We start from the raw sequence: 24,040 nt of genomic DNA, 5'->3' as shown, positions 1-24,040 counted from the left end.
ATACTATTAAAACAGCTATCCGTAACTTATCCATGAACATAAATATTAAAATCTTAGCAGTGGAGTGCAAGGATAAAAGGATTGCCTTTTATGATATAATAAAATAAGAACTATACCAATGTCATAATTTATTGAGTGAGGAGGACATATAATTTCAGATATATTGGTTATTCCATAAAAAGCATTCACTCTGTGAGGTCACTTAGATTTGGAGTCAGAAGACACAGTTCTGTTGTTCATCAGGAATGTGACGGGAGGGTAAATCATCACAGCTGAACTGTCATCTATTCAGTCACAAAAAGGACATCACTTTTTATGAGGCAATTGTAAGCTGAGATGCATAACACAAACGTAAGGCAGTGTTCTAAACGGCATCAGCTAGCCTTGTCACACCTGATTCACACGGCAAAATCAGTGGACCCTTGGGATCTCTTCTTCATGACACTTTTTGCTCGAGGATCAACAAATGAAGCAGAAAGCACAGTTCGGTGGATTTAGGATCAGGCTGGGTAAGAGAGTTGCATTCTAAGTCTCACTCTACTTCATGTATTTATCTATAAAAATACCTGCACTATGGTGTTAAAAATATATTCAATAGTAAATTTACATTTATCCTTTCAAACATCATGAGTCAAAAAGACACAACACATTATACCTTTTGTACATATATAATCTTTTGGAAAAGAAGATTAGACTATTTTACAGAAAGAAACATAAAGGTAAACATAAAACCCCAAACCTGAAAAGCCTATTCAAGAAAACTAGTATTATTTCTGAAGATTCAATAACAATAAAACTCATAAACAAAACCTTAAGGAAAAGAGCCAGGAAGAAGTGATGGGGGGAGGGGTGGAGCTAGAACACAGTAGTGAAAATAATAATAACCAGTTCAAAGTATTTAACTTTTTAAACTCGTTTAAGAAGGAAAAGATGTTTCTATCCCAAACAATGTTAATGAATTTTCCTCTATATCTGTCCAAAGTTGGTTTTCCTTTTGCTAAAGGGTGAGGGAGAGGGATATTTACAAATATTTTTTTTCTGATATTTTAAGTAACAGTGAGAAGGGGGAAACAAGGCAGCTTTCCATACACATGTAGCCCAGTACAGATATCGAGCCACCAAAACAAGCATCCCATAATGCAATAGCACATGCAGAGAAATACGGACACCCAAATCCCCCAAATAGTCAATAAAGAACACCAAAACTAAATGATGAACAGTGGAAACACACAGAAACTGCTTCTGTGGGGGTTATGCTAAAAATTCTTAAACGTAAACTAACCTTTGGTTACACATGGAGTGAAAGAAAAAAAGAATAACATTAGTGATGCCGAAATGTGACACGGCTCCTCATCTAGAGACTGTGCCTGCACATGCAGACAGGATCCTTCCCTGACAAAGGAGCTTAAAAGCTTAGTAGTTGGAAAATATGATTTTTCAAATGAGAGCACAATCATCAGTGCCATGTGAAAATGTAACAATCTCATGGCTCTGTTGGAATTTATATTCTTTTATAAATGAAGGGGGGGAAAAATGCCAAAATGTATACACTGAATTTATATCTGGATCCATCCCAGCATCAGGAGGTTACAAAAGCATGAAATGGTTTTCACAGACAAGTTGTAACACACAGACATAATGAGCTTTTGAATCACCGATACTCACACATGAAAGGGGGCTCGATCATCAGCAGGTGCTGTAGAAAATCTAGAATGGGAAGCATACGCCGCAGCATCTTTTTACAATGGTGTTAACACATGTCAATGTCTTGTGCTGAATGTGAGATGCATACATATGTAGTTAAAAGTGGGTGCTCCTGGTTGTTTTTCTCCCCTTTCCACCTCCCTCCTATCTACACCTCCCCCAGAAAAGCATCTGCTCTTTGCTGGTGTCTATAGCAGTGATTATTAACAAGCATGGGAAAATGTAACTGCAATCACTCTTTTATCCCTTGATCAGGAATTCATCCCACACTTTAGGTTAAGGCAGGTGAATTCTGATTCAGCTCGTAATTATCTGGCAGATGTTACCAGCAGCTGCTGCTAAGCGCAAAACCCTGGCTATTATAACAGAAATATAAAAACTCCTGGCAAGGTGGAGTGAGAAGTGAAACAGAATGCATTCTGGTGAGGATTCACATCTGGTTTTCCATAGAAAATAATGAAACCTGGAACTTAAACTGGCTGTTCTTCAACTCTTGAAACTCAAATTATCTACCCAGGCATGCATGAATGCACACACACAAAGTTCCTAGCTATCCATGGGAGAAGGCAAAAAAAGAAATCCAGTGCATTGTCTCAAAAAGCAAGGCTTCGCCTAAAACCAGTTATGTAACTGAACCATTTAGTTGTTTTTTTTGTGTTGTTTTTTTTTTTTTAGTCCAACCAATACAGTGCTCTACCACCACCCCAGATTAAAGTAGATTCATAACAAGAAATAAAGGGGAAGAAACATGGGTGGAGCCTAAATCCAGGCAATGACTACAAAGCTTAATTGGTCAGAGGCAAAATATGGCTCCATTCGTGGTAATGGGAGGCCTAGACTTTCCTTTTGGGAGGATTACTCAGAGCTTTCAAGGTAATTCTAAACCTTTTGTTTCATGAAAGTAGATCAAGAGGGCACAGAGCCAAAACACGATGCAAAAAGGCATGGAAATTGTTCAGCCCCAGTCAATCTAAACGGCTATTTGTTTTATCACTTAACACATTTTTCTGAAAAATGATTATATGACTCTAATATCTTTTTATCATTTACCCCATGAATCAAACCATAACCATTTGAATCACACCTTTCGTAGGACACTTGAGAAGGAATCAATGTGCTTTGTTGGTATGTTTGTGAGTGTGCGTATGTGCACACAGCCAGCACGCGAGAAAGAGGTCAACTGACTGAGTGACTGACTGATTTCCAGAGGAGGGAAGGTTGTGTTGTTTTTTCTTATTTTCCTTTTTTAATGTAAGAGACTATACTACATTTTGCCTCCTGGGATCCTCAAGCAATTATTTATGTAGCGAGCTCTCTAGATATCCTTCATAGTCATAATAAAGCTGCTGTCCGCATGACCAGGTATACTTTGGTGCTGAGTCAAAAGGTGGGAAAACAAGTAAACAAACAAAAAGCAAAACAGAACAAACAATAACAACAAAAGTGCAAAAAGGAGAAAAAAGACTTTTGGAGCTGGACATCTTTTCTAGAACTGACTAGATGCATGCCTTGTGTCAAATCAATGTCACAATGGCTCCCTTTTAAATTCAGCAGTCATCAGAACAGAGGAATAAAGCTAGAACCAAGATCGATTATGGTGCTCAGAGACCTGCATCAGTGCTCATAGCAGAACATGGGCATTATCACATAATAAATCAAGTGATCAGTTACGAGGCCATCTGCATTTTATACTACATATAAGCTCTGTAAGCTAAAACCCTGGCCATAAGGAGTCTCCATGTGGATGTATATCATTCATCTTTTAAGCAAAAGAAATGGACATTGGACCACAAGTGGTGAGTAAAGCACTTAAAGTTGCTCTTTTCTCTTAGTATCGAGGCTTTGACATTTTTAATAATGTCCACTTGTACTATCATTAATAAGATAATTAAGGAACTGATGATCTGATGCTCTGTTCCATTATAAAATAAAAGTCCAAAGGCATGCAAAAATAGGAAAGTCCATTAGTGAAATGCTGCCTCAAAATATTATTTTTTATAAGACAGCAGAATCCACTCCAAACAGTATATATTTTTCTACTTTTTATTGATGGCAGAATGAAAAACAGATTGTAAATATTGTTTTTCTTACCTCAGATCTAGCAATATCTACTTCAGAAAAAAATAATACAGCATGCAGTCAATAAAATAGCATTAATACAAAAAAGTCTCCCATACTAGTATTCATTGTATCAATTTAGGGTAAATAATCTTTCTCTGAGCTCTTATTTTACTATTTTATCCCTTATACATTAAATACAAATACTCAACCGTTAGAGAAAAAGCCAAGCTATTACATTGATGAGGTATGACAATAAAGTCATGAACTAATTTCTACATTAGTTCATAAAATGTTTAGTGACTTAAAAACCAAACCACAAATAAAATGTGCTTTTAGCACATTAAAGGATTATGAAACAGTTTAATAAGTACTTCCCCCAAAAAATATCCTATATGACCCACCATCAAACTGCATCAACATATTGGTGAATTTTCTTGGATCATGAGGTAGCTCAACAAAGGAAAATTACGGGTCAGACTGGCACTGTTCTACATGATCTTTTCCATTCCTGGCTCAGTTCTAGGACTTATACACATCAATTAGACAGTGTACAATTCCTTACACTGAGGCCAATCCAATCTTCTTTCTAAGATCCTAAGAGTAGACCCTCCTATTCTGTGTCCTATCTCTCACTCTAAGGCTTTTGCAGAAATCACTGGAGAAGTAAAATTAAAAAAGAGAAAGCAACATGTTTTCAAATAGTTCAACATTGTTATCTTAAAGAGACGACCTACAATCCAGAACTATGCACGAATAGTGAAATTCTTAGGTGATTTATATTAAATAAATATGTGATTTTTGTATATTACACAGAAACATATACTGAAAAAAAGAAATCTGATTAATGAATTGAAATTCCTGAATTTCCCCAGCCAAACTGGGGTCCAAAAGATACTTACTTTATGTCAGGCCCAATGAGAGAATGTCGTCTCAACATGGCTCGTGCCTGGGCATTGGTTAAACTGACAGTAGATTCTTCATTAATAGACAAGATGCAGTCCCCAGCGGCAATCCGGCCATCTCGACTAATGGCACCTCCATGAATAATACTTCGAACAATCATCCCCAAACAATCTTTATTAGCACTTACGGTCATCCCTATGTCAATGGAGGAACACAGATATGGATTAAATATGTGACTTTCAAAATCATTGTAAGTTGAATTATAATAATTCCTATGGATTCAGAGATAAAAGATTAGCATTACCTTTTTTTAGCCAATAAAAAATAATCAAAAGGAAAGGAAAAAGTTAGTTTGTAACAAAAAATATTTTTTAATAAAATTTGGAAATGTTTGTGAAATTGTATCCACAAAATGACACTCTATGTTGAATACATTAGAGATAAAACAGATCTACACTGAAGTTATTCTAAGTTAGGCTATTTGAGGTGTTGCCCCTTAAACAGAAAGATCTCCCAGGGAGAATATTTTGACAGAATCCAATCAATTTTATAATAGCATTTTATATCTTATAGGTATAAGAAAATAAACAACAGGGGTGCAAATGGAAAATTAGTGCAATAAATTAAACTCGGTGCCACTACCTTATTTTCAAATCATTAGTTTACTCAGTATATATTTACTATATGCCAAGTACTATTCTGGGTCCTTGAGATAAAAAAAGTATAACTCAGAATTCCTAACATCAAGAAGCTTGTATTCAAGTCTTATCATCAGTGCCTGAATGTACAGTAGTCTGTTGAACTGAACTGATGTGAACTTAATTCTAATCGATTCCCATTTTATCTCCAAATTTAAACTTCTGTAAGTTCCAGTTTTGGATATTCAATTACCCTCCTGACATGTTCCCTGGATGACTAATAGGAAATGCAACCTTAGGATATACAAAATTAAACTTAGAAACTGAATTTTATGTTTCTCGCTCCTCTTATTTCTCCATTTGTCTTGCCCTTTTTGGTGGTGTACCACAAGAGCACTCTCCATTACTCAAGGGAGAAAGTTGGAGTCCTATCATTTCTATTTTGAATCCATTCATCTTTCGCCATGCCCACCCTAACTTTCGACCATGCCAGCACCTTCTCCTCTTGCGTCACTTTTCAAAATAGTCTCCTAATTGGTCTCCTAGCTTCCAGTGTATTCTTCTCACAGCAGACAGAGTGATCATTCCAAAAAGACAAATCACATCACATCACTCCCGTGCTAACAATGCTTTAGCAACTTCCTGTTATGCTGCTATACACCCCACATACTTGACACAATCTATAGGGCACTGGTGGCCTGGCTCTTTCAACATGCACCCTTCCTGGGGCCACGTCTTCCTTGGCTCCCTGCGATCCAGCAACATAACCTTCTTTCAGAATACACCTAGTCTTTTTGCCTTATGCCCTGTTTCAGCAATTCTTACACAACCAACTCCTTCTCACTCTTCAGTATCACTTCCTCAAAATGGCTTTCCAAACACATCTCATCTAAATTAACACTGCCTTTTCATCATACTCTCACTCTATTCCTTCAAAAATATAAAACCTTTAGAAATTATGCTAAAACTTTATGTCAAATAATGTTAATCACTTAAAATCAAGTGCTAAAAGTTCCTTCCAAAACAAGATTATGTAATTAAACCAGACAAGAAAAGATATAAAGCTATAAGAATACACATATGTACTTTCTTTGAGAGAAGTCACAAATTCGTCTTTGGGTTTTTACATTTTTTTAAAAAAAAGAAAGTATCACTTCGTCTAAATTACTAATTCTAATTATACCAAATTAGCTATAATGTTTCAAATATTTTTTAAGAACAATCCTGACTATTATATGCTTCCAGCCTGATCGTTTATGCCTGGATATGGGCAATCCAAGCTCCTAGTTATCATTTTCTGATAGAAATAAACCATTATCAAATGTATTTAAAATATTATTTTAAGACTCATATTAATGATTTTTTAATGTACTGTCATTAAGGAAACACCTCTGCTTACCATAAACCAACAAACAAGTTTAGACACTATTTCATCCCAGGTAGGTTTCCTATGAGGAAAGAGGCTGGCTGTGTCATGTTTCAGTGGTACTGTAGTGTGTTGGATGCTGTCACCCTTCCCACCAAGACCTACCAAAAACTGGACTAAAAGTTAATTTAAAATTTAAAATTTAATTTGAAATTTAAAATTTAACTCAGTGGCCCATACTGGGAATCTAACCCATCATCTTCTCACTAGCACCATGCACTCTACAATAAAGCAAGCCATCAACATGGGACAAATCCCCATGAGTAACAGTCGACATGACTTTCAAATTCATTTTTAATAGCATCTGTAACTCCTGACTCTATCAGCTGTAAGGCTGTGGTTCATGCAAACTAAATAAACCAAGAAGTTGACATCAGTTACCTTACATTTTCTTTTCACCAAGCAATCATTTTCAGTTCAACAACTTTAAGGTCATATCCACTAACTAGATTTTGATTGTAATTTATAAGATCTCTCAATTTTATTTTATTTTTTTCTGGAAGAAGTACAGCAGTCTAGACTAAACCATATAGTGTAGAACCAGAGAATTAGTTCTAAATCCGTTACACCACTTTTAATCATTGCGGCCTTGGGCAATTAACTTAACCTCACACTGGGCCTCATTTTACCCATCTGTAAAATGGTGTTAATGCCCACATTGAGGGGTGTTTAAAGAATTACATGATATAAGCTTATGCAGAGTAACTTTCAGGGTGCCTGGCATAAATGCTTAATAATGTACAAAATAGAAACAAATGAAAACTCACAGAATATATTTAAAATGCATCTCTATTCCAATCCAAAGCTGTATTGCTCTCTAAAGGCTAAATGCATATCTTAATTCATCTTCAAAATGAAGCTTGTTATCACAGCTGTCTTACGGTAACTGGAGCACTGATGTGTACTGCAGGGTATGTCAAAACCAGAGACGGAGCGAGGTTTGAGCTCTGCTTCCATCTCCTGAGGACTGAGTACTTGCAGAGAAATTTCTGAGTCTGTCTATGTTTCTTTACCTAATCAGTGGAGAGAGGATAATACCTTCTTTTTCTTCCTAACTTTTTACCTTTGCTTTTCACCTTCAAGTCCTAACCTAATACAACATATTTAGCCAATGGATCACAGGACCTATCAAAATCAAGGTTAAAAGTTTCCAAGGTCACTGTGTGCATCTGTACATATGTGTGTATATCTGCATATAACATTGCTCTCTTATATTTAACAAAGTTAAAACAAAATCCAAGTGACTCATGAAATCAAAGTAAATGGATTACAACAGCTTTTACGGAAAGCTATCATTTATTTATAATTTCTTCTGGTTATCAGTAGAAAAAAGAAATTATCCAGAAAGTGAAAGCTGAAAACAACCTCATGTAAGTTGATTAAGGGAAGACTATGACTCTAACATACTCTATCGCCACAAAGCCAGCCTCTATTTAGATTTTCTCAAACATTATCATATTTTGTGTTACTTCAAGTTGTAAAGGCACCACCTTCCAACATTAAAAACTTAAATGAATGTTTTAATTGAAAATATTTAATGTTTTACACAGGTTTTTTAAGTAACCTTTTTCATGATACTTTTACATTTAGTTACCCTAAATGCTGCAAAAATCTGAATACTAAACATCCCCTGTCCAATGAGATACGACAGAAATGTCCCTGCTTTAGCATATTGAATTTGAACTCCAAAATGCGAGAGGAACCTCACTGGGTCCCAGGAAATCAAACGTCCAAGAAGCCCCTATAAACATTGTGAGTATGTAAATTACTTCACATAATGGAAATAAATCATAAAAATAAAAGTGATATTCATACGTTTTTATTACAATTTGGTTACTAAACTAATGTGCTATGATTTCACACTGATAGGTACGGACGCGTGGTTTCGTCACACAAAGCAAATAAAAGGGCTTTCTTATACTTTAATTTTAAAATCAAACTGTTGAAGTTTAAATGGATTTCCTCACACGATAGATAGCAAGGACACTTTACCTTTCATTGTTTTTTCCCCAAGAGCTTAATCATCTTTGGTATATTTTTAAAATCTAAACCCAAAAGCTATGGTGGAAGCAACTCAAGTGCCCAACAACACAGAAATGGATAAAATGTGGTACACACACACACACAGGAATATTATTCAGCTTTTAAAAGGAAGAGCATTCTGACATGTGCTACAACATGGATGAAGCTTGAAGACATTTTGCTAAATGAAATAAACCAGTCAGAAAGGGACACATATTGTATGATTCCACTTACACGAGTATGAGGTACTTAGTAGCCACAATTTATAGAGACAGAGTGTAGAATGATGGCTGCTAGGAGCTAGAGGACAGGGAGAAGGGGGAGTTGTTGTTTAAGGAGCACAGAGTTTCAGTACCCATTAAAGAAGATGAAAAAGTTCTGGAGATAGATGGTGGTGATGGTTGCACAACAATGCAAATGTACTTAATATCACAGAAACTTAAAAATGGTTAAAATGGACAATTTTATGCTAGGTATCTGTACCACACTTAAAAAACAATGTGTCTTCACACAGTAACAATGTATTAAAAACCCGTATGATTTTCTCAATAAAAGAAGAAAAAGATTTGACAAAATTCAACATTTTCTCAGCAAACTAAAAATAGGAGAGCAATCCAAAAGGGGTCAGATCACAAACTCAGATGTACTCAAGTCATGGCTCTTACAAGCGCCTCCCACTGCTTCTAATCTAATTCACCAACCTATGCCAGAATGATCTTCTTAAAACAAGATCTTCTGCCCCTGGCTCCCACTACGTCTAGGAGCTTGAGGCAAGACGGTGTTACACCCAAAGTCCTATGTCATGCGCAGGAGCCCATCCAGCAGTGGGTTCCCACCTATCATTCCTTTAACTTCATTTCTTACTTTGCCCATCATCACACTGCATTTCATCCATACCAAACAAAATTCAGTCATGTTTCACATTTCTCTGCCTCAGCTCTAGTAGCTTCCAACTTTCCCAATTTTACTTTTCCCTAATCTACTGCTGTTTCAAGAATTAAATCCAGTACGTTCTCCTCTACAAAACCTTTCTAAACTCCTCCACGTACTCAGAGATTAGGGCTCAGCCATTCCCTTTTTCGAGCCTTTGATGTTCTCTGTATGACTGTCTATCATAGCATGTATAACATGTTAATACATTTAGGACTGGATGTGTAGATTACTCTCTTTAATTCATGTTCTTCGAGAAACGTGATTACATATTGCGGTGTCTAGGCATGCTGCCTAGAATATAGAAAAAAATGAAAGTTTGATAGTTGTATAAATACACTAGAATAGGGTTTCTCATGCGGGATTTACAAAATTTCTGTCTTACGAGTTGGTCAAAAAATGGGTTCTAAGGCCAATTAAATGAGAGAAATGCTGCATCTCTTCTTAGAGATCCACAATGCACACCTGTGTATCAAAGCCTCTGAGAAGTGATGCAAACAGAAACCTATCTCCTTAAATTCATCACATTCCAAACTATTAAACTTCGAAACCATTTATAACTCCTATTAACATCCTACAGAACTAATATCCTAAGGAGCATGTGTTCAGAAACACCGCATTAGCAGATGAAATATCCCTGACATGCTTTGATATCTACAGTTATCCATCACATAATTAATGAATGATAGAAAGTTCTGTAGCTTAAATTTTATACTAGTCTATTAAATGGAATATATAAGAAATATAACTCAGAATTCTTGGCTATAATTCTCCATTTAGCTGCCACTGGTGGTACCCAGCCACCACCAAATGGAACAAAATCTAGAGCGAGACAGAGACTGGAATCCCACTCCCCAAGTAAGCACTGCTGGACTTCCCTGCCAAGTCTCAAACTTCGCCAGGAAATAAGACCCTGCCATAAGATATCAGTGTAAAGGGTACTGGTTGGTTACATCACAGCAGGAATAAGATCTGTGATGCAGAGCTAACCAGAGAATCTTGGGCTACACTCTGCATTCAGAGTAACTGATCTGACACCCTGTTTATTATTAAAGAGCACCAGTGACAGAGCTGGGTCACGTGACTGCTTAATGCCCCCCCAAAACAAACAAACAAACAAATAAAAAATGTTCTCTGCTTCAATATAGCTTTAGTTATTGTAATTAGGATTTTATTTTTACAGGAAGTCTTCTTTGCCCAACTCAGAAGGTTTTATGATTATTAGCTAGCTGCATCCTTTTATGGGTTAAGAGAGGACACAAAAATTCTGCCACGTGGGAAGGACTACTGAATAACTTGCATGTATATAGTGGTGGTGGCACACCTGGCTGTCTTGTTAGTCTTTATTTCAGTGAATGAAAGAAATTAAATACAAACTGAGTTATGCATAACCAGTAACATTCAAAGAAACTAATAATTTGCTTTTCCAAAGAATTTAGAGTTCCAAATTGCTGACTTTTCATTTTCTAAGAATTCCTTTTCTGATTTGCTGTTTCATACACAAACAATTCATATATCTTTACTTGAATATAAATGAGGCTCCTGAATACTTTTAAATAATTAAGAGATTGAAGGATTTAAGCTAGTCTGAACTAAACCATTTCCTGTTAACCATTTCAGGAAAAAATAATGAGTAAAAACTGCAGGAAATTTTAGAACATTTATTTTCTTATCGATAGCCCAAAATATCAAAACCAAGTTCCGTATTTACACATTGGGAGGGGGCTGGATGGGAAGGTATGTATGGACAATAAGGAACTTACCTAGGCTAGAATTGCCTTTTGCTATAGTAATAGTCCTCTCAAAAGATTCTTTGGACATATTTTGAAGCACGACACACTCGGCAGCAGAGGCTAGGGAACTCTGTTGATTTAAGAACTCAGAGCCCTGATGGAAAGAAAAAAATAAGTCACATGGAGAGGAAAACTAGACTTTGGAGTATGATTTCAACATCACACCTATGCTCTAATTGATTGTGCATTATTCAACAAGAAGTCTATAAACAAAACAAGTTCATTGGTTGGCTTCTGAAAAATTTCAGCGTCAGGAGAGCACACAATCCAAATGGGGAGATTAGTCAGAATAACACTGCACTATACCTAACTTCATTATACACACACTGTATCTTTAAAACATTACCTTTCCAGTTGAATCAGGTAGCAGAGGAGAATTAAGTTCTGCATTTGATATTACTTCATTTGGCCGGTGAGACTCAGTCCACGCTGTTTTGTTTTCACCTTCATGATGCTGTTCAATAGCATTTGCAGGTGTGTAATCATTTGTGGTAAAGCCAGAAGCAGGTCCCATACTCAAGTCTAATGAAGGTGGGCTCTCCTTCTGTCTTTGCAGGAGATTCTGTGTGTACAGTTCCTCCAAGGACATGTGGGGATCAAGTACTGGCTCTGAAGAATTTTCAGTAATATCCTGATGATTAAAGGACAAACACAAAAATATTATGGCCAGAATTACATTAATGTATTTTGCAAGACTATTTCTTAATGAGCAACTATTTAGTGAAAAGACAAAGCACAATGCAACTATTCATTGCTCAAAAAACATTAGCAAATATACAAATTCATCACTTAGCTGATATTCTGCACATCTTTTTATAAATGTTTTTGAATACACTTCCTGCAAATCATACATCTTATGTTCTACTGAGTTACTTCCACCTGTACAATATGCTGGACATATGATCATTTAGATGCAATATTATATTCTATTCATAAATGAAATCATTCAGAGTTCAACCACACGAGAAAGCAAGTAACTTATATTTCCAAATCTTATTTAAGGAGTAGTTCATTTCCAGTCCAAGTTTCTATTTATTATAAGATCAAGAGCACAAAGGATTCACAAGAACCTCCAAGAGAAAATTATTTTGACAGACATTTATAGGTATTTATGGAGAAGAACCAAAGCCATACAATTTATATTATTATAGGCAAAATTTTCATACACATTCTGCAAGATACAAGAGATGAAATACTAAGAAGGGTTATCATAAGATGTAGGCTCTAATCCAGGCTCACTTATTAACAATCTGTACATCAGACAACCTCTCTTGGCTTTATTTTAATTTCTAAAATTCGCTGAGACTCAAATTCTATACCTCTACATAAACACATGTATTCTCTTACAATGATATATTGTTATCATTTATGTGCTTTGGGCAAGCAGTTGCTCTATGAACTGCTGTTGAATATACATATCAATTTTCCCTTCAATTCTTTGATTGATATTTTTAAAGTATAAAAGCAGTGTACGAATATATTGTCATCAGAAAAGATTCAAGCCATATAGATGTATACTGTGTATGCACACAGAGGAAATAATTCAAGTCTTCCTTTATGGCTCCAAGAAAGGACCCTTGGTCCTTTCCCAGTAAAAATGTCTGGCTTCAGTGGGCTGTTGATTCATCAGATTTTTTTAATGTGCCTGCATAACATATACATACAAGTACAAATGCACACACTCACACATCATGCACATATACATATACATTTTTAAAACATAAACTGAACCATACATGACACAGGTTTTTACTTGCTTTTTTGAAGTATTTTTAAACCTTCCCATGAGAGATTCCATGTCAGTCAATAAAAGTCAATCTTCTTATGGCTATAAAATATTCCTAAGTAGGAAAGGACTAGGGTGCAGACTCTAGAGCCAGGCTGCCTACTTCAGATGCTGGCTTCACCACTCGTCAGCTCTTTGAGCTTTGACAAGTTACTTAAATATACTCTGTGCCTTGGTTCCTTTATCTGTTAATTAGGAGAAATAATAGGACCTAATTTAAGACTATTGCGAGGATAGAGTTAATACCACAAGGTAGTTTTAAAAACATGCCTGACTTAATAGAAAATGACCAATTTGAGCCATTGCTGTTATTTTTATTGCACATCTTTGTGAACCTGTGAAAACTTATTAATATTTAGTATGAACTCTTACAATTAGAGCTGTGGGTCAAGTGACGTACACATTTAAAATGCTGGTATAGGGGCCAGCCGGTGGCTCAGGCGGTTAGAGCTCCGTGCTCCTAACTCCGAAGGCTGCCAGTTCAACTCCCACATGGGCCAGTGGGCTCTCAACCACAAGGTTGCCAGTTCAACTCCTTGAGTCCCGCAAGGGATGGGGGGCTGTGCCCCCTGCAACTAGCAATGGCAACCGGACCTGGAGCTGAGCTGTGCCCTCCACAGCTAAGACTAAAAGGACAACTTGACTTGGAAAAAAAGTCCTGGAAGTACACACTTTCCCCAGTAAAGTCCGGTTCCCCTTCCCCAATAAAATCTTCAAAAATAAATTTTAAAAAAATGGTGGTATATATTGCTGAATGGTCTTTCAATGTTCTCTCACAAAGAGACTATGGGAGTACCTACTAACTAATCTTGACAACCCTAAATTAGTTTGGTAATTTGATCTGTTAAGAAATATATGCATTAGTGTTTTGCTATGCATGTCCATGACAATTAGTGAGGACATGCCATTTGTATATCTCCTGTGAACACTCCATATGCTTTGTCAAAATTTTTATCAGGTAGTTTTCACTTATTGTCATCATTGGCATATTCTGAATATAAAGTCTTTGTGATATATACTGCAAATACGTTCCCAGCTTCTTCTCTTTTATGTTTATAGATGATATATACATGCGGAAGTTAAATTCTTTATGTAATCAATTATTCATTATGTAATTCTTAAAGGAATTCTTTATGTAATAAAATTTTCCCAATTTTGTGTGTGTGTGCTTTTGGGTTTTCTACGTAGCTTAATAAGTTCTTCCTCCGCACAAAGAAAAATAAATGCTTTCTAGTACTTTTCTTCTATTTTATAAGTGTTTTGTTTTCAGATTCAGTTTTAACCCATCTGGAATTTATTTCAGGGTATGGTTTGAGATATGGGCATCTCTTTTCATTTTTTTCTAAGTAGATAACCAATTGCTCCAACACAATTTATTACACTCCACCTCCTCAATCAAGTTTTCATCTCTCTGGAATTAAGAAATATTGCTGGTAAAAAGAATATAATACAAGCAAACAACATCTTTAGAATCTTCAGGAACAATAATAGGAAAGTATCATTGTCCACACTTCTAGAAGCTAAACAATAACTTGTTGGCTCATTTGCCCAACTTTGATTATTTTAATCTTATGAAAAATAACAACATACTAACTATAGAAATCGGTTAGCTTCTGTATTACTAAATTAATTATAATAATTAGCAGTAAATATCTTTCCACTTCATAAAGATAACAATGAAAATTACTTTTCATTGGAAAAAGAGGTTAAGCTGCCCTGTTAGCTGGGATTTACTGTAAATCATGTAATAGAAATCGCCATGCATTATTCATGAAAGAATTAACACAGACACATAAAAAAGAAAGAGCTAATCAACACAGCAGACAACATACGCCTACTTAGGAAACATTTCTGGTTGCTGAACAACCAAGTTTTATTTTTAAAAGTCTTATGGCTCTAAAAGAAAAGCAGTTCTTCCCCCATATATGTTAAAAAATAACTACAACTTCCCAGTGCAACCTGGTATTTAAATGAAGTCGAGATACCAAAAATCCACCTTAATATGTGACTCCACTTTATATATTCTTGCTCCTCAAAAAAAAAGGGGAGAGGTTAAATAAAAACATCAAACATAATTGAAAACTGTATTTTTAAAATATATGTGAAAGTTTTATTTTTTTTAAGTATAATAAACATGTTAAGGTTACATTTGGGTACATTATTGACCCAGACATATATTTATAGAGAGTAGCTAAATACTTAAAACATTCACTCGATACGACCTGCTTTTTTTCAGTAAGCAGTCTACCACAGAAGTCCTCGTAATAGTTTTGTAAAACATACTATAAGCATAGCTGCTCCAACTTACATTGTTCTCCCACTCTATCTGACATAGGCCGTACTTCCTTTGTTGTTTATACACTGGCCCTACTCAGTGAAAAGGCAGTATCTTTTATACCTTCGAGAGCTTGCAGTTTTGTCACTAAGATTTCCACAATCATTCTCATTATCTTGACCAGAGTGGTTGAATTAGCTTTTGATACTAAACCCCTTCTCCAATGTGTATTTTAAACACGGATATAAAGTCTGCAATGTTTTATGCTACAGAATGTCAGCCAGTGGACATGTGTAGGAGTTTTTCTTTTTTAGTATCATGGAATCCATTCACTATGTTTGGAGTACGAGATACCTAAAGGGGTTTCAATCTTGACACACACCCAGTTCAACTTGAACTAGAATCAATAGTATTTCCTAGGGATACGGATATTCAGAAATGAAGGACATGTACCAAAGTGGTAATCATTTCACCCCTGAAGCAAGAGTGAGAATGTGGGTGGACAGGGAGAGTGGGGCATGTGGGTGAGGATTATGAGTACGAGGCAGTACTCATTACATAGCTATTAAATCTACGTTGGGTATATTTTTAAAGTCAAAATAGGAAAAAATAAATGAAAGTATCTTCTCCCCCAAAATATGTTGGGCTTTTAAACAAAACTACAAGCATTTAAGTTTGAAAACAACTATTTCTGTATTTGATGCCTTTGGTGGTGACACGGAAAAGGGGATAAAAAGATTAAATCAAAAAATTAAAACCTAGAACAATAAGAAAGGAAAAAACCCACTGGCTGTTTGCCTTTAAAATCCACATTTCAATGATTTGCCACTATTAATCCAAAGGCCAAGGAAGCAGCTATATTTTTTTCAGATTTCTGAGTAATGGTGATTTGCCTTAAATCCTCACACAATACGGAATCAAATTAAGCAAACATCGCTCCTTTAAAAAGAAGAAAAAGCAGAACGGGTCTCCTAAGGGGAGCACTGAGTGTGGAGGAGCTCCACCTACGGCTGCAGCCCTGTGTGTCTGTCTGAGACGCTCTCCGGGGTCAGGCTCTGGAGTTCTGAATAAGGCCTCCGGCCACGAGGCGTTTCTACTCTGGGTGACCAGGTCTTAACCACTTCAGCTAGCATACCCGACCGAAGTGAAAAGACCTGTCATCAGTTAAGGAGGCAGGGAACATTATTTGTACGCTTCCAGACACAATTGCAGGCTTTAAGATCATTACATATTTAGCAACGGCAACCACTTGAGGAATCACTGGTATCCTGACACTCTAATTCATCCTTCTTTCAAATCCATACGGAGGTGTCTTTGTTTTTTCTAAGGGTCAAATACTATACAGTCTTATTGCATCAATTAGAAAGTCCTAAAGTGAGCTTACTTGTCTTTAAGAAAAATGGCCAATTCTATATTCCATACCAAATTGCCATTCAGTCTCTTTAAAGTACATTTAGGGCAAAGCAACAAAAAGATGAAGGCATCATCTATTTTTTTATTTACATACAATTTTCTAGTAAATATCTAGGTGCTAAAAAGATGCCACAGAAAAACAAAAATAAAAACAAGACGAAACAAATGAAAATGCTGCAGAGGTTTATCATGATGTAGGAGCAGTCCTACTTTCAGAGAAAACTAAAAGCTCATCGCAGTTTCACAATTTGTTTTCAAACACCCTTATTAAGGTCTTCTTTGTTGTTCTGTAGTTGAAATATTTCAGTTGATAAGCCAGCTTGCCAAAATTTGCTTCAACGAAAGAGTAAACTGTTTGGGGGGATGGGGGGAAAGTGGCAAACAGACTTCAGTAAGCCAGTATGTTGTGCTGAGTTCAGCAAGCATTTGCCCTGTAAAATATATGCTTCTCAGTATGCAGATTGTGTAATCCCTTTAAGTAACAATTACTAAATTAAACAATGCAATCTGTCCCACTGGCAAGAATAAGTGTGCTATGCTGTGGATTAGGAGATTCCATTAGGAGATAGACTCAGTATCCAGCCCTGAGGCCAGGAAAGGCTGAACGTGGTCCAGGCAGGACTCAGTCAGATAGACAGTCTCAGGTGTGCTAAAAGAGGAGCAGCTGCTCCATTCAAGATTATACCTTACAAACCAATTCAAAGAGGTTGCCCAGTATCATTTGCAAGGATAACAGGTGCACCTTGAATATAAAAGAAAATGCTTTGAAATGTTCTGGCTAAAGAATTACTTGTTGTCAGGGAAGGAGGAAAACGGTGCTATACCTATGAAAATTCTTTCCAACTTATTCATAGATTCAGATTCCCTTCCCACTGAATTTATGTGGAAAACATATCTTTCATGTATTTAAGTATTGTCCAGTCTTTTAATCTTAATTTTTATTATTTATGGTATAATTCCAATATTCAAAAATAAACATATCCATGTATGAACCTTTGACCAGATTTAATAGGTATTAACATTTTGCCATATTGTCATCAATCTCTCTTTCTTCTTTAAAATGATATAATGTATTACAGATACAGCTAAATTTCCAGCTTTCCTTTTTTCTCCAATAACTTCTTTAATCAAGTTGAGAGCTAACATTCCCACACATTTTTAGGTTTTTTAATACGTACACTCACACACGTACTCATAAAAATACACTGACTTGCTGTGTATTTCAATGTCTAGAAAACATAAACAGCTCCAACAAATCAACAGATAAGCAACCCATTACAAAAAAGGCCAAAAGACATGAAGAGGCCATTGATGGAAATGAAAGTCAAATGGCCAATATATAAAAAAGTGTATAACCTCACTAGTAATCAAGAACCCTAAATTAAAATAATAAGATATCATTTCACACCCAAATGATCGGACAGGTTTTAAAATATTATTTATTAAACATTAGAGAGCATGTCACCAAGAAAATGAATAAAGTTGGAGCATTTATGCCAATAATCTATTTCTAAAATATAAATGGCACAGTCATTTAGTAACTAAATTCTTCATTCATATCCAGTGACTTAAACATACTTAGCCATTTACTGTGATTTTTATGTATTCTTTGGCATCATTTTATATAAAAACACATGACAGCATTAAGTTTAACTTAGCTAGCAAATATTAAATTAATGCAAGAAATATTTTACTATCCAATTTTGCATTAAAGTCAGTTTTAAAACCATTAAGAAAATAAAGTTAGTCTTGTAATTTTTCCAAAGTACACACAGCTAAAAACACAATTTGAGAAATACATTTCATTATTTTTTTTCTTTTTAACACAAAAATCCCAGTCAAAGCTTGGAACCCTTGGGTCTATCCCTCTGTATCACAGGGCCTAGAATTAAATAGCCTCTAGGACTCTAAAAGTTACCCAATCAACACTATCTCATGAAACTGCACTTTAATCTGATGATGACTCCATGACAAGAGAAACACAATGTCTCTAACATGCTATTCCTACAACTCTCTATAAATAATGACCTCTGAAAAATTACACGAGGTTCTCCCATACATAAAACAGCATTTCCTTTGTACCTTGGGAGGAGAAGATGGAAGGGAGGGGCCATAGTTTAGGCCATCACTACAAGTACTGTCATGAAGAGATAAAATAGAGGCTTGAGTAGAGCAGATACTGTCATTATCAGGAGAGTACTGAGACTCAAGGGTAGATTCATCTGCTAAGTCAGCATCATGTGTGTCCACCTAAGAACATAAACAATAGTATCAGTTGGAAATTCTGTTCTATTACATATATGATAAAGTCCCACTTGAGACTAAAAGGAATTCTGGTATCATTCCTTTGATTATTCCATTTTCTACATGACCTCTTCAACACATCAGAGATTGACGAACACAACAGAAAAAGGACAAGACTGCCCACCGCAGTAGAAGCTGCTGGCATTGAAGGTTATTTTATTCTATCAATAAAAGGGCCAAAGGTAACCATTAACAAAGGGCCTGGATCAATTCTAAGTTTAAATAGTTCCGTAAGTGAGAAAAGTGCTTGCTTTTTTCCAGTTGACATTTTTCAATAACACCTGCCCAACTCCTAGAATTTTATAACAAAATGAACAAGGTCATCACTTTTCCTATTCAACAAAAATAAACGTATTCATTAGGCCAGCTAGACAATCAACTATCTATTTGTAAAGCTCAGTAAGACAATATATTTTGTTTAAATTATCTTTAACTAGATTTTAAAACAACGCAAGGTACACATCTATAATTTGAAGTTGATCCATCAGAAATCAAAAAGAAAATCTGTCATATCATGCTGAAATTATACTAATAAAACAAGAGACCTAATTATAATCTAGCTATAGTGAGCTTTAAGTTATAAACTGCTACTGTTAGAAAACTTATATAGAGAATTTCATTATATATTATCTAAAAATCCTAGTACTATCTTCTGTGGTAGAACCAAGTGAAAGAATCAAGACATGATAAGCTGGAAGCTCTTTTTAAAATTCACTTACTGTTACACCTTAAAATAGGTAGAAATGACAAAAATACTATCCTTCTCCAGTATTACCAGTATTTTCTGTTTTAACAAAAAAATCTCATATGTTCTATTTCTTTGTGATTTCAATGTACATATTTAGCCTGGAGTAGTTACAAACAATATAACACGATACCAGGACACATTCTTACAAAAACATGGTAAGAATAGTGATGGGCCATTTCAAAATGAACCTCTTGCTAATAATACATTTTCAATACATACTCAAATTCACTAGTGAATACGTGGAAGTCTACCCTTTACAAATGTACATTAGGTACAATATTATAAATAGTAAATATATATAATTGTAAAGGAAGATGCAGCTCACACTGGCCCATGAAAGGATCGAACCGGCAACCTACCAACTGAGCTAACTGGCCACACCCAATAGTAAATATTTTTAACATGTGCTATTTAGATAGGTATTAATTAAGACTTGGGTTATGGATTACAATAGAAAAAATATTTATTTTAAGTAACATTAAAGAAAAATATCTCAAAACAATTTGTATAACTTTCACTGATGCCTTAGAATCTTAAAATAGATAATAATCAGTTCATTAAATTATTGTAGAGATAAAAACACGAGGGCCCAGAAAAGTTGAGTGACCAACACAAGATTACATATCTAGTTAAAGAGAAGACCCAGGAAACCTACTACCATAAGATGCTGAACTCACAGAAAGAGGGACTGATCTTTTTGACAGGCATTCAGTAAAGAAGATTCAAGGAAGCCATGTAAACTTAGAAGAAAATTGTTTCTTGGAGCACTTTCAGAGACAATGATATATTTGTGTCCTACAACATTTCAAAAAATTTTTCTATGGCGCGGTATTATTTAACACATTTATAGCATAGTACTTTATGTAATTCATAACTTTCTAAACTATCTCATTTTGAAAAGTTAACATAATGTTAACATAATGCCCATGGAGACCTGTTAACTCATTAAAAGGGAGCCAAAAGGCTGATTTATGGCTAAATACTCAAAGCAGTTAAAGAATGTGTAGATAGACCCAAGTATGACATTAGAGCAAACAAGTGCTCCAACAAAGTGTTGGTCTGATGTAAAGATTAATTCTACATGTTGCCATAATGCCTTGCTAAATGAATTTTCCCCACAAATCCAACAAATAGTTTTCACATATATTTGCTTTTTGAATTACGAGAACTATTGGAATTGATAAGAAAATGTTTAGTTTTTCCAAAACATAATGAAGAAAGAATATAGTAAGACTTTAGAATATTTTGAAAGGCAAAAATAAGAAACACAAGATTTTTGCAAGAAAGCTTGATAAGTCGTGGCCACTAACCAGAGCCAAGTCAGCCCTGAAGAGGACTTTGTCAGACAGCCCTTCCTCCTCGCAGGACTGTGGGGGGTAGAGAAAGGAATCCTCCTTAGCAGAAACATAACCTTCTTCTGGTGAAAGCTGCAGGGAGAATGAAGCTCAGTGTTGAGGAAGAGATCATGAAAAGAGAAAGAAAATAGAAAAGAGAGACAAAAAGAGGGGAGAGGGGACAAAAAAAGGAGGCGAGGACAAAATAGGAAAGTTTTCAAATGATACCATATGATTTTAATATAGAATGATGAGCATAAAATATAACAAATGTTCATATTTAACATTTTTATATGCTAAGATACAATGAGGATATTTATTTCAATACCAACATCATTTGTTAGATGAGAACAGAAGATTATCAAAATCATTTTTTTTATGTGACAGTAATCTTGTAACTTTTAATCTGCCAAATATTCTGGCTAAACAATGAGTTCTTAGTATAGAAATAAGGTAATTTTGGGGCATTAAAAAAATGGAAGTTGCAGAATAACAAAACATTAAAAAGAAGGATCAACGTCTCTGTCATCCATTACTAGATATTACTTTAAAGAATGTAATTTACTTGACAAGGAATATTAGTAAATCCTACAATGAAGTCTCAATTTAGCATAACTTTTTAAAAAAATCTATATGTACGCCATCTACTTAAATTGCAGTCCTGAGCTATTATACTGCAACCTTGATCACACTGACAGAAAACCTAACATTTTTATTCTAAAATGTTAGTTAGCCTCAGATAAAATAAGCTAAAATACCATGTTTCTCTGAAAATAAGACCTAGCTAGACCATCAGCTCTCAGGCGTCTTTTGGGGCAAAAATTAATAATATAAGAGCCGGTATTATATTATATTACACCTGGTTTTATATTAAAATAAGACCAGGTATTATATATATTATATTACATTATATTATATTAATTATATTATATAAGACTCGGTCTTATATTATATTACATAATATATTAATATCTTATATTAATTTTTGCTCCAAAAGACGCATTACAGCTGATTGTCCGGCTAGGTCTTATTTTTGGGAAAACACGGTATTTAGATAAATGTCTTGCCTACATCACCCTGTATCATCAATACATGCAGAAGTATTTTAGGGAATAACTTTCTCTTCTTTTTCCACACATATGCGTTTAATAGTTAGTAAACCTCACTTTATGAAAAAGACAGTTATAGTATTGCAATGCATATTGAATTTGAAATAGCAAATATCCTCATGAAAGAAAAGCATTTTGGAAATAGAAGAAAAAAATGTCTGTTTCTGAATAACTGGTACAGTTTCTCTTCAAGGGCAGTAAAAAAAAGTGTATTGAGTCATGATTGCCATTTTTCTTTGTCTAACCGAAAGACCAGAACCAAACGTAGTGTGAATCTTAATGTATATGTAGAGTTCCATAACGGCCCACCTTCATTCTTACGTTCCCCTTTGTATTGATCTTTTGTTCTGATTCCTACAATCCTAATTTGATTTAAGGTTGGATTAACATATTCTTTCTTCTTTCCTCCCTCTCTCCCTTTTTTTCTATTTTCATAAATATATTTTCATAGGTCATCAATTCTCTGTGAAATAAAATGTGGAGCATGAAAAATTTAATTAACATTTTAAATACATTAACAAAGCTTACTATTTGAACTAATTCACAAAATCCACTAATTTGTATTTGATGTTTATGCAAATATATCTATGTGTTGGTATTTTCTTAAGAGAAGGTATATATTTGCCCTTTCATGTAAAAATATATTTATACACTGAAAAAAACTCACAAATAGTGAGAATATCTGAAATATTCCACTGTAATTCAGTGATACATGCTATGCTGCAATCACTATACCTACTAAACATATTAACATTACATAGCAGGTCATGAGTTATTTTTAATATTGCAGTAATTAATGACATGAGGGTTATTCCTTCCCAGGAGGAGAGCCACAAGCTGATGAACCCACTTTGGAAAGTTCAATTTCTTGCTTTGCAGTAATTAGACAAACGTGTTGAAATCAGCAGAATGCAGGACCTTAGCCACTCTGACAGAGATTCTATTTTATTTCCCCCTAATTAAAGATTCCACTGTTAGCTGTTAATGCTATTAATTTCTCTAATACTCCACTGTATTAGTCTAGATATTTTAAGGTATATTTCTTTGAAAATATTTGATTCTGTACCATCATAACCTTATTATTGAATTAAAAAGGTCAATAGTGAACCACAAAAAGTAAGATATAAATTTATTTCTGAACTTGTTTTCTTACTTTACGCTTTTATAAATATTACTCAAAATTAGATCTTCACTCTCAGGGAGCCAGTAACAGTGCTGATGAAAAGTACCAACAGCCATGATTCAATCATAAAAACACATGATGCTGAAAGGAAACCTACACAAGCCATTTTGTTTGCAGATATAAAAAAGGATCCATGAAATTAAAATTCTTACAGGTAAAGGCTTGGCAACTCCTATTTTCACAGTTCCTGATGGTGCACCCTTCAGTGCCTGTACAGCTTCTTCAAGACTGCTGTTTTCCAAGTTAACCTCATTGACAAACATGAGTCGGTCTCCAGGAAGAAGTCGCCCATCCTTTTCAGCAACACCGCCAGGCACCAAAGAACGAATTATGATCACCGTGCTTGCTGGATCAATTGGATCCTGACAGAACAGAACAGGAAAGAGAAGTCAGCTCCTTCTTATACAGAAA

General features: G+C 35.1%; 1 protein-coding gene across 46 annotated transcripts in view; it reads right to left on the bottom strand.

The window, feature by feature from the left end:
- Nucleotides 1-24,040, bottom strand: part of MPDZ (multiple PDZ domain crumbs cell polarity complex component) — a 156,050-nt gene that overhangs the window by 54,520 nt on the left and 77,490 nt on the right. For 13 of the 46 annotated variants that reach the window (XM_081065699.1, XM_081065704.1, XM_081065705.1 and 10 more), the window contains 4 exons: nucleotides 23,782-23,991; nucleotides 11,824-12,108; nucleotides 11,448-11,571; nucleotides 4,665-4,863 (listed from right to left, as the gene is read on the bottom strand). In XM_081065699.1, coding sequence (XP_080921825.1) covers nucleotides 4,665-4,863; nucleotides 11,448-11,571; nucleotides 11,824-12,108; nucleotides 23,782-23,991 — 818 coding nt within the window. Of the gene's footprint in view, nucleotides 1-1,665; nucleotides 1,708-4,664; nucleotides 4,864-11,447; nucleotides 11,572-11,823; nucleotides 12,109-19,033; nucleotides 19,202-21,313; nucleotides 21,431-23,781; nucleotides 23,992-24,040 lie in introns of all 46 variants that reach the window. The other 33 variants (XM_081065682.1, XM_081065673.1, XM_081065695.1 and 30 more) reach the window with 6 other exon arrangements.

This window comes from Rhinolophus hipposideros (genome assembly GCF_964194185.1).
Source record: "Rhinolophus hipposideros genome assembly, chromosome: 11".
Taxonomy (NCBI): Eukaryota; Metazoa; Chordata; class Mammalia; order Chiroptera; family Rhinolophidae; genus Rhinolophus; species Rhinolophus hipposideros.
The sequence above is the reverse complement of the archived record's forward strand: the minus strand, read 5'-3'. Positions and strand labels throughout refer to the sequence as shown.